Source organism: Salvelinus alpinus, chromosome 20, assembly GCF_045679555.1.
Source record: "Salvelinus alpinus chromosome 20, SLU_Salpinus.1, whole genome shotgun sequence".
NCBI lineage: Eukaryota > Metazoa > Chordata > Actinopteri > Salmoniformes > Salmonidae > Salvelinus > Salvelinus alpinus.
In genome coordinates, this window is record NC_092105.1 from 17,330,988 (window position 1) to 17,343,007 (window position 12,020).

At 41.1% G+C, this 12,020-nt stretch overlaps 1 protein-coding gene across 1 annotated transcript in view; it reads left to right on the forward strand.

Annotated features, from left to right (window-relative positions):
- Positions 1 to 16: 16 nt before the first annotated feature.
- Positions 17 to 12,020, forward strand: part of cmss1 (cms1 ribosomal small subunit homolog) — a 68,463-nt gene continuing 56,459 nt past the window's right edge. The window contains exon 1 of the mRNA XM_071354710.1: positions 17 to 571. Within this exon, the coding sequence (XP_071210811.1) occupies positions 523 to 571 (49 nt within the window). The 5' untranslated portion in view covers positions 17 to 522. The remainder of the gene's footprint in view (positions 572 to 12,020) is intronic.

The following is a 12,020-nucleotide window of genomic DNA, read 5'->3' on the forward strand; positions in this document are numbered from 1 at the left end:
AAGAGCATAGGGTTGTCTACTTCGAATTTGAAACGCTGCCAATAAAGTCTGAATAGAATAGGACTCAAGTTGCAGATTCCCCATAAAAGACATCAATCAGAAATACATTCTCTCTCAATAACATAGCTTACGTTACATTTTAAAACATTTTAATTTATACATAAACTTGTCATGACATATGCCCTGCGTTAATTATGCACATTTATCTTGAATCTGTAGATTTTAATGTTAAAATACAAATATTTGAGTTACGTTATATACCGCAATGTCACATAACGTTTCTCAGCGGTTTAGCAATTCTTTATTGTAGCCCTTCTTGAAACATTTACACAATAACAGATGCCACTTTGGTGACTGTTTCTTTTGCAGGGGCTTTGTCAGTGTAGACTTAACCTAACGTAGTAAGTGTAGACTTGATGGCTTGTCCATGACCCGGTAACACTTCCGTTTAAACTGTTAACAAATGTCATGCGATTGTGAACAACCAGAAGCCACAGCGCAGCGGTAGTTTTGGATTTGAAGATGGGGGACGATTTAGGTGATGACTGGTGGGAACAAAAGGGCAATTCGGGTAAGTTATAATATTTCTAACAGCTGGAAGTATGTGTGCCTTTGGCTGAGCAAGATACCGTCTCATATTTGTCATTGCACTGGGTGTATTTTAAATATCCATAGGACAGCTAACATGGATAACTAGTAGCTAGCTAACGAGACTCCCATGCTTGGCTATTCTGTCCATGTTTAGCTGAAGGCCTTCAAAGCAATTGCTCAACTGTCCTCTTCCGAGCAGGTTTAATGTATTTTAATATTATGCCTGCGCTGTGTTCGTCCATAGAGTTGAATTAGTTAGCCAAAGCAACATGCGTGTATGTTCTGTTTTACACGTGTGTAGCTGATGGAGCTCACACCGAGGTGTATTGTGGTAGTTGATGTTCGACGCGTTTTTAGACCTGTACCACAGATCTCGATACAGTTTTCATTTTTCCAAAACTAAAATCTGTTACGAACAGAGTGGACTAAGTTTTGTAGACTCTACCCTTTGCAAACGTAAAAATAAATGCCTTTGAGTATAAGGGCGAATTGTTATTACACACGCGCAGTTCAAAGAAGGCGTTCCCTAACAGAAATATGCAAATAATGGTAGAACTTGCCAATATCAAAGATTTTTATAACTAAACCAAGGTAGACCACTGCCTGTCGTTTCCAATGGGAACAAATGAGACATAGTGGGCAGAGCCAAGCACGAGTTAGCGAGATCCCATTGGCACGTTCTAGCATCATCTGCATATTTTCTTTATGGGACGCCTACTCTTTTGTGTGTGTGTGTGTGTGTGTGTGTGTGTGTGTGTGTGTGTGTGTGTGTGTGTGTGTGTGTGTGTGTGTGTGTGTGTGTGTGTGTGTGTGTGTGTGTGTGTGTGTGTGTGTGTGTGTGTGTAATTCAATTCGCCTTTGCACTCCTAAACAATGCAAAAGTGTATTTTTTTAAATCGCCACGGTTAAAGTTTACAAACCTTAGTACACTCTGTTTACAACAGATTCTAGTTTTGGAAACAGAACTGTATTGAGATCAAATGTTTCATCGATGAGAACATTTGCGAAATGTCTGCCAAAATCCATCTAGTTCAATCTTCTCCCACTGCACGCCAGTGGGTTTGTGGAAACACCAAGCGGATGCTTCACATTTAAAAATCCGGTGAAATATCTGTTTCATTGGCACAGATATGAACTGTAGAACAATGTCATGCTTGGCTCTGCCCACCTCCTTGCTTGCTCTACGGACTATGATTAATTTTCTCTCATCGGAAACGACAGGCTGTGGTCTATCTTGGGTTAGTTATAAAAATCTTTGCCTGAACCAGAGATAACTCTAATCCACTCTCTGTATTTGATATCATGTGCCAAAGAGACTGGCCTTTCTGCCATCTTCAAATATGAATATTCTATCATGAATGTTAATGAGCTTGAAGAGAACAGAGGATTTGGTCCTGATTATATCACCCTCACAGCTGTCCTCCAATCACAATAATTATTCAAATATTTGAACTTTTTTCTCCACAGAACATGTTGGTATCTGGTTGCTAAGCAACCATATTGTTTGTCCAGATGAAACCAGTCTGTCAAAAGTTGCTAGCTCACATCTACATTCTCAAACTAAATACATACTGCAGTTCCAACCACAAAATGTCAAAATACATCAACTAGCTCACTAACAGCAAAATTATTGTTTTTGACTTTGTTAGAAATTCTAGTTCTACTTTTGAGGCTCCACACGTTATTTCCAAAACCAATGAGCATCCAGCACATATTGAATGTTGAGATTGACGAAAGGCCAGTCTCTTTGGCAATGACAGAGAGGTAAAGAATGGAATGTTAGCTAAAGAGACTGGTACTCGAACTAGAGTCTTAGTTGCTAATAATAAGGAATTCCTCTTGACTACGCCCACAAATTGGGGAAAACCAACATTCTTTCCCGTTGACCTCCCGTTGTAAAAGAGGCAACTTTGTCATAGATTTTTTGTTATACAGAAATAACAAAACATCCCGAAAAGCTGCTGTGGTGTTCAATGTACATGTAGCCAGGTCAAATCCCAACCTATGGTTTGCAATAATCCCATGTAGTGAAATAGAGCCTGTGATAAGAGCCCTGTGGCTTCAGGCTATTCGGCATGGGAGAGTGGGAAATGTGGGGACACGGTGTCGAAGTAGGCTACACGTAGACATGGGTGTGGAAAACATTTAATTACAGGTAATACATTATAACTTCTTTGGTACAGTCTGTTTGTAACTCCACTCATTAACCTCTCTTGGGTAGGGGGCAGTATTTTTATGACCAGATGAAAAGCGTGCCCAAAGTAAACTGCCTGTTACTCAGGCCCAGAGGCTAGGATATGCATATAATTGGTAGATTTGAATAGGACACACTCTAAAGTTTCTAAAACTGTTAAAATTATGTCTGTGAGTATAACAGAACTGATATGGCAGGCGAAACCCACGAGGACAAACCCCAAACCCCCCCAAAAATTCAGCCTACCTCTATTTTCAATGGCTATCACTTTAATTATAAGGCCAAATCCTCCCAGATTGCAGTTCCTAGGGCTTCCACTAGATGTCAACAGTCTTTAGAGTTTCAGGCTGGTTTTTGGAAAAATGAGCCAGAAATTGTAGTTTTTCTAGGTGGCTCCCATTTTGGCTGTAGTGTTCCAAGCGCGTGGAAGAGAGCGCGTTCTTTGGTATTTTTCTCCGGTAAAGAAAATAAAGATTCTCCGTCTTAAATTGTATCGTTTATTTGCGTATTAGGGTACCTACGGTTTGATTATAAACGTTGTTTCACTTGCTTGGAGAAGTTTATTAGTAACGTTTGGGATTCATTTTGTATGCATTTTGATGGAGGGAAACTGGGTGGATTGTTGACTGAAGCGCGCCAGCTAAACTGAGTTTTTATGGATATAAAGAAGGACATTATCGAACAAAAGTACCATTTGTGATGTAACTGGGACCTTTTGGAGTGCCAACAGAAGACGATCATCAAAGGTAAGGCATTTTTTATATCGCTATTTCTGACTTTCGTGTCGCACCTGCCTGGTTGAAATATGTTTTTCATGTGTTTGTATGCGGGGCGATGTCCTCAGATAATTGCATGTTTTGCTTTCGCCTTAAAGCCTTTTTGAAATCTGACACCGCGGATGGATTAACAAGAAATTAAGCTTTATTTTGATGTGTTACACTTGTGATTTTATGAAAGTTAAATATTTATAATACTGTAGTTTGAATTTCGCGCTCTGCAATTTCACCGGATGTTGACGCTACCGTCCCACCTGCCCATAAGAAGTTAATTGTAGCTGTATAGTCTTTGTTTGTTGTTGGTCTTGGCAACTTAACCTTTTCACAAGTGAGTTCAAAATATCTCTAACGGTCGCCCCAGCGTGAGTTGTTTTATGCGCAGGATGTCAGAATGTAGTCACTGTTCCAAAATGTGATTGTTACCCAACAGGACAGGTTAACACGCACTGCCTGCTAATTATCTATAGGCTATGTTTACATTTTTCAATTTCAACTTATTTTCTAACAAGTTTTATTTTTTAACAACAGTTTGAATTGAGGTGTGTTCCGCTTCCTTATTAATTCACATAGAAGTAGCCTATTTCAGTGTTTCGGACGATTTATGTTTGAAGCTTTACTGAGCCGGACAAACTTCTCTCTTCCACAGAGCCCAAGCACTTCACCAATGTTTCCGCAGACATTTGCGCAGTCTTGCAGGAATTGGCACATTTTCTGGCTGTTGCTCACATTGCCTTCCTTGTTGTTTTCCTTACAAATAATAACTTTGGACATGTGTGCATTCCTATTTTTTATTTATTTTATTTAACCTTTTATTTAACTAGGCATGTCAGTTAAGAACACATTCTTATTTACAATGACAGCCTACCAAAAGGCAAAAGGCCTCCTGCGGGGATGGGGGCTGGGATTAAGAATATAGGACAAGACAAAACAAACATCACGACAAGAGAGACACCACAACACTACATAAAGAGAGACCACAGACAACCACATAGCAGCAACGTATGACAACACAGCATGGTATCAACACAACATGGTAGAAACACAACATTGCAGAAGCAAAACATGGTACAAACATTATTGGGCACAGACAACAGCAATAAGGTAGAGACAACAATACATCACACAAAGCAGCCACAACTGTCAGTAAGAGTGTCCATGATTGAGTCTTTGAATGAAGAGATGGAGATAAAACGGTCCAGTTTGAGTGTTTGTTGCAGCTCGTTCCAGTCGCTAGCTGCAGCGAACTGAAAGAGGAGCGACCCAGGGATGTGTGTGCTTTGGGGACCTTTAGCAGAATGTGACTGGCAGAACGGGTGTTGTATGTGGAGGATGAGGGCTGCAGTAGGTATATCAGATAGGGGGGAGTGAGGCCTAAGAGGGTTTTTATAAATAAGCATCAACCAGTGGGTCTTGCGACGGGTATACAGAGATGACCAATTTACAGAGGAGAATAGAGTGCAGTGATGTGTCCTGTCAAAGTGCCTTATTTTCTGTATGTTGTGGTGTTCCTACTGTAGCATACAGTATGTATGGATGGAGCATGTTGTATTTACAGTTTTAGACATGTGTTTTCAAGTACTGGTGACAAATAATGCATTCCGATTATTGCATAGATTGTAATGGACACCTATGATGTGTGAAAAAGGTTGTACTGATTTATATTGAGATAATGCTATTTACCATGTGTGGCTCCATGTTTGACATTATGCAATTCATTCTGGCTGTCATTTGAACGTCTGTCAGACCAAAGATGTTATAATGAGGTGAAGGGTAAACCTCCGGAAGGGAAGTGAATGATCATAGACGACACACCCCCTTCAACATGCATACTGCAAACAGACCAAACTCATCTTGTCACCTCTTATCTTTGGTTGATGCGAAGAAGAAAAAAAAACATGGCGGAGCGCACAAACTACCCATCGGATTACTTTCAATTTCTAGAAAGTGTTTTACTAAATTATTTTGATCAATTGTGCGCTCACCCATGATGAATTCTAAATAGTAATTGCTATTTGCTAATTCATATTGCGTTTTCTGACAGCCGAGAGTTATCCAAATATGACTGCTTGTGTTACGTCAATCTTTCTTCAGTTAGAGCTAGGACTAATGTAGCCTACATTTTCCGGTTTGGATGATTGTGTTATGCTGTAGATACTTCTGTGAATGTCTGAACATCGCATCTAAAAAATAAACTGGTCACATTCAGGACATAACTTCGTAAGGACTGTGTTTGTGCAAAATATTTCTATGAAAAAACAGTGTGGCTAGCTTAAATGCAGACTGTTGTCAATCAAAACTGGATGTTCTAATCACACCGGTTTGAGCGTACACAGCCACGACTTACCGTTCTTTGTGCAGCTTCAATTGTCAAACAAAGTTGGAAATTGTTGCGCCTCCATCAGTAATTTTCTTCCCTCATGTTTTGCAAGTTGCAATCCATTTTTTGTTGATACAGTGTCGTCTTTATATCCGAAAATAATAATTTTGGGTATCATCTTTCCAAGGGCTCCATCTGAATTCACCCGCCGACGTTCCTCTGCACTGCCACGCACAACTTTTTTTCAGCTGGCACAATTTGATTGGCTGCTGTCCGATTCAAACTGTAATCCGTTAAATGAAGAGTTGATGCGCTGCACACTTTTAATAGCATAACTTTTAATTTTTGGGCTTGGGGAGTGTGGCTGGTCGAGTCATAAGGTCCAAGTCAAGTCACGAGTCATTGGGGTTAAAGTCAAAGTCGAGTTGCAGGTCATCATATTTGTGACTCGAGTCCACACCTCTGGTTATAAGTGAAATAATCTGTCTGTAAACAATTGTTGGAAAAATTATTTGCGTCATGCACAAAGTAGATGTCCTAACCGACTTGCCAAAACTATAGTTTGTTAACAAGAAATTTGTGGAGTGGTTGAAAAACGAGTTTTAATGACTCCAACCGAAGTGTGTAAACTTCCGAAATCAACTGTACTTGTCGAGTATGAACATGCTCCTACCTAGACAACTTTAAAGATGCTACATGTTTAGGGTTGTGTCGTTATACAGTATAATTACATTTAATATAGTGATATTTGACATTGACGATATATTGTGATGTGCAAGAATATACTCTATTTGAACTTTACCAATCAAAATCTTCCAGTTTTATCAGTTGCGCTGTTTCAATATGTTGTACATTAATTAACTAAGCCTTATTTCTTCATACAAATATTATTTTAATGAGAATGCAACTATAATATTGTAAATAAGCACAAAAATGACAGTCTGGAATGACTGTCATTAACGGCGCAAAACTATTATATTGGATATGGTGATATTTGGAGTAGCATATCATAGAAGAGGTGTACCCAAATATCTCCCCACCCTACTACACATAGGAGTATTTTTTGCGTAGTGTAGGGAATCATTGTACCATCAAATCGCTGTGACAAATCTTTTCGATAACCAAAAATATGCTTTTTACAGATGGTTGAAGCTGGTGGACCAAAACTAAAGTTACTTTTGGTTCAACAACTTGAAACAGCTGTAAAAACTATATTTTTTGTTATTGAAAAGATGTCACAGCGATTTAGATGGTACAATGATTCTGTACACTATTCAGTGATTGTTTTCTCATATAAACTGAAATTGAGCAAACAGTGTAGAATATGGACGTTATATATTATGGACGTTTTCTGAAATTACAAAGTAGCACCTAATAAAGGAGATTTTGAAATTTTAAATAGACCATCAGGAAATTAACAGATTGCGCACAATGGCATAATACATTCTTTATTGATTTACACAGCACTAATGCAAGCAGTTGGTTTCAAATATTATAGCACCTGCAATGTGTTATTTCCCTAGTTAGTAAAATAGGGAATTGTCTCAGATGTAGTTATATATTTTCCATCTGCAATGTTCTGAACATTTCCCCTGAATTCACCCCAGCCGTGTCTATTGTGGTTCTCAGGATGTGGTTGGCTAGTTTCTCATGTTGGACACAGTCTGACCGTTCAGTGTTTTCCCAGATTGCATGGCGGCGGCATGCGGCTGTCCTTTGCTCTGTCCAGTGTTAGTAGTGCTGTTTGTCCCTCTCGGCATACTGTAGCCTTTGGTTTGGGGATCCTGGTGCGGCCGGGCTTCAGAATTGCAGGAACCTGGCGAGTGGAAATGGAAATGTGTCAACAGCGGTCACAATAAGTTGTTATTAGGGCCAGGAGTCTTTCCTGATCAGGTACTCACACACACAACAGGGTTTCCGTTAGGACCGGCAACATTTTTCATTTACTAGGCATTTGAGACATTTACTGGACCCATGTGCTTTGGTTGCGTAACCTGATTACGGCGTCCAACCACGGTGCTCAGCATGACAGAAATCACATTTTAGAATATGGTAATTCATATGAACAGAACATGCAAGTCAAGGATGCAACGATGTGCGGTCCTTCTTACCCAATTCTGATGTGCTCTTTAAACATATAATAACTGTCCACATTTACATTTCCTCAGTCAACAAGACCAGTAACTAACAGCAAAATCACTATGTCAATCCTCTGTATTAGAAACGTTTAGGGTACCTATTCTATTGGTCAGCTTGTGGAGGAAGAAATGGCCTGTTCCAAACAGACTCTGGGACAGTTGTGGGATGATAGATACCAAATTCATAGGCTATTTTGAAGCAAGGCAAGACATGCATCATAACATATATTAAAACGTTCAGGCTTCGAACAATAAGTATGTTTTCAAAATGCATACTTCCTCCAGCTCATAGCAAAGTGGTGTGTGACGCGCTGATGAAGCCTGGCTTCCGTTGCTGTTTGATGCTGCGTTCAAAACAACTGTGAAGTCTGAAATCTTCGACTTCCAACTTCAGTGCGTTCAAGACAACTGGGAGAAAAAAAATGCTACTGGGGGGAAACTGAGGGAAAAAATAGTTTTGAACGGTCATCCAACTCGGAATTCCCACTCGGGCCTCTTTCTAGAGCTCCGACTTTCCGACCTGAAGATCACTGACGTTATGTTTTGACCTCGTATTTTTCACAGTTCCCAGTTGTCTTGAAAGCACCACAAGATGCTGCAGCATCAGCTCTTGCTCTGTCTGACAGATTTCAGACACTGCTGTATGTGTGTGATACATAACGGATATACTGTACAAGCATCAATTTTATTCCACTAAATTATGCAAATTAACATGTAGACCGATAAGCATGACCAGTCAAATTTATTTTCATCAACTGCTATTTCCATCCACGAATAGGCTAAAAAGCATTATTTTGCAATGGGATTTCTTTTCTTGGCCGGAGTCAATTTTAATTATCTGCTTTTTTTTTGTGCTCCAAACCCTGACACACATACATGATGGTTTCTGCACTGAATGAAAATAGGGAAAAAAACGAATCATTTTTTCCATTGCTTGATTTTGACAGTCTGTCAGTAGGGGTGCAGCTGAACCATTCTGGCTGCCATAGCTCTGACATCACCCACTAGTGCTGCCATTGTAGGGCTTTGCATCATCACACACTGCCAAACCAGCCAAAGCAGAGTTCAATCAGTATTTGATCTGATGCTTCAAAGACACCCAATAACTGTCACTTCAGTCACATCAAAATGACTGAGTACCTGAGGAAGGTGCTCTTATATCTGCTTCTTTACCTCCCCATCTCCCTGTGTCTATCCATCTCCTTTACCTCCCCCCTCCATCTCTCTCTGTCTATATCCATCTCCTTTACCCCCCCTCCATCTCCCTGTCTATATCCATCTCCTTTACCTCCCCCCTCCATCTCCCTGTGTCTATATCCATCTCCTTTACCTCCCCCCTCCATCTCCCTGTGTCTATATCCATCTACTTTACCCCCCCTCCATCTCCCTGTGTCTATATCCATCTCCTTTACCTCCCCCCTCCATCTCTCTGTGTCTATATCCATCTCCTTTACCTCCCCCCTCCATCTCCCTGTGTCTATATCCATCTCCTTTACCTCCCCCCTCCATCTCCCTGTCTATATCCATCTCCTTTACCTCCCCCCTCCATCTCCCTGTGTCTGTATCCATCTCCTTTACCCCCCCCCCTCCATCTCCCTGTGTCTATATCCATCTCCTTTACCTCCCCCCTCCATCTCTCTGTGTCTATATCCATCTCCTTTACCTCCCCCCTCCATCTCCCTGTGTCTATATCCATCTCCTTTACCCCCCCCTCCATCTCCCTGTGTCTGTATCCATCTCATTTACCCCCCCCCTCCATCTCCCTGTGTCTGTATCCATCTCCTTTACCTCTCCCCTCCATCTCCCTGTGTCTATATCCATCTCCTTTACCCCCCCATCTCCCTGTGTCTATATCCATCTCCTTTACCTCCCCATCTCCCTGTGTCTATATTCATCTCCTTTACCTCCCCATCTCCCTGTGTCTATATCCATCTCCTTTACCTCCCCATCTCCCTGTGTCTATATCCATCTCCTTTACCTCCCCATCTCCCTGTGTCTATATCCATCTCCTTTATCTCCCTGTGTCTATATCCATCTCCTTTATCTCCCTGTGTCTATATCCATCTCCTTTACCTCCCTGTGTCTATATCCATCTCCTTTACCTCCCCATCTCCCTGTGTCTATATCCATCTCTTTTACCTCCCCCCTCCATCTCTCTGTGTCTATATCCATCTCTTTTACCTCCCCCCTCCATCTCCCTGTGTCTGTATCCATCTACTTTACCCCCCCCCTCCATCTCCCTGTGTCTATATCCATCTCCTTTACCTCCCCCCTCCATCTCCCTGTGTCTATATCCATCTCCTTTACCTCCCCCCTCCATCTCTCTGTGTCTATATCCATCTCATTTAACCCCCCCCCCCCCCATCTCCCTGTCTATATCCCTTTACCTCTACACATCCATCTCATTTACCCCCCCCCCATCTCCCCGTGTCTATATCCATCTCATTTACCCCCCCATCTCCCCGTGTCTATATCCATCTCATGTCTTCATTCTTTTGGAACTTCTGTGAGTGAAGTGAACATTTCACCCACAGAAGTTCCAAAAGAATGAAGACATTTGAAATGTCATTATGTCTATATACAGTGTTGTAACGATGCGCAAATAAAGTACAAAAGGGAAAATAAATAAACATAAATATAGGTTGTATTTACAATGGTGTTTGTTCTTCACTGGTTGCCCTTTTCTTGTGGAAACAGGTCACAAATCTTGCTGTTGTGATGTCACACTGTGGTATTTCACCCAGCAGATATGGGAGTCATTCAAATTTGGTTTGTTTTTGAATTCTTTGTGGATCTGTGTAATCTGAGGGAAATATGTGTCTCTAATATGGTCATACATTTGGTAGGAGGTTAGGGAGTGCAGCTCAGTTTCCACCTCATTTTGTGGGCAGTGTGCACATAGCCTGTCTTCTCTTGAGAGTCAGGTCTGCCTACAGCATCCTTTCTAAATAGCAAGGCTATGCTCACTGAGTTTGTACATAGTCGAAGATAGTGATGCACCGATATGACATTTTTAGTCGATACCGATATCGGATATTTTCCTTGCCTAAAAACAACAACAATACCGATAACCAATATTAAAAATTTTAGTGGCCTTTTAAGCATTCTAGTACAGTTAAATAGTTAACACACACACACATGAACGCAGCGTTCTAAGGCACTGCATCTCAGTGCAAAAGGTGTCACTACTGTCCCTGGTTTGAATCCAGGCTGTATCACATCCGGCCATGATTGGAAGTCCCATAGGGCGGCACACAATTGGCCCAGCTTCGCCCGGGGTAGGCCGTCATTGTAACTAAGAAATTGTTTTTTACTGACTTGCCTAGTTCAATAAAAGTTACACACCATACCACACTGACCAAAAAGTTATTTTGTTGGCGTTTACGTATGTCCCCATTACCAGTAAAACATAATCAAAACCTATTTCTTTCACTTACTTGCTGTGCTGTTTCGTTGTTCAGTCTTTTCATTCTCAACCAGGTTTTCATCAGACATGTCAAGCAGTGAAGTTTCAGCTCTGTCTGTCCGTGGCCTCGGTGTGCACTGTCACTGTGTCCATTTCCATTTTGTCTAGCTGTGTATGTAACATTTCACGTAAACCCTGTTTCTTGTCTGCATCGAAGTTGCTGTCTTTGTAAATAGCATCAAGCATGGTGGCGACACAGTAAAGAGGCTCAGAGAGAATACCACAATTGCTTGTTCACAGCCTCGAGTACTTTTGTAAGTTTTAACCCCACGGTTTGTCAGCAGTTTTGTTGAGCAGGTGTTTCAATGCCATGACAGAGGGTATCAAGTCTGCTGCAGACGTAGTTGATGAGCTTATTTCTCGAGTCAGTTGTTCGAATGGCGCTAGGAGTGTGTTCATGTTTCAAACATGTTCTCAAATGCCATTGAAATGGCGGCAGCGGTATAAGAACTAGCACATTCTTGAGCATGCAATACGGTTTTCCTCAGTATGAAATCCTCATCGACCAACTGTGCTGCCAGACTCCGCATGCTCATGG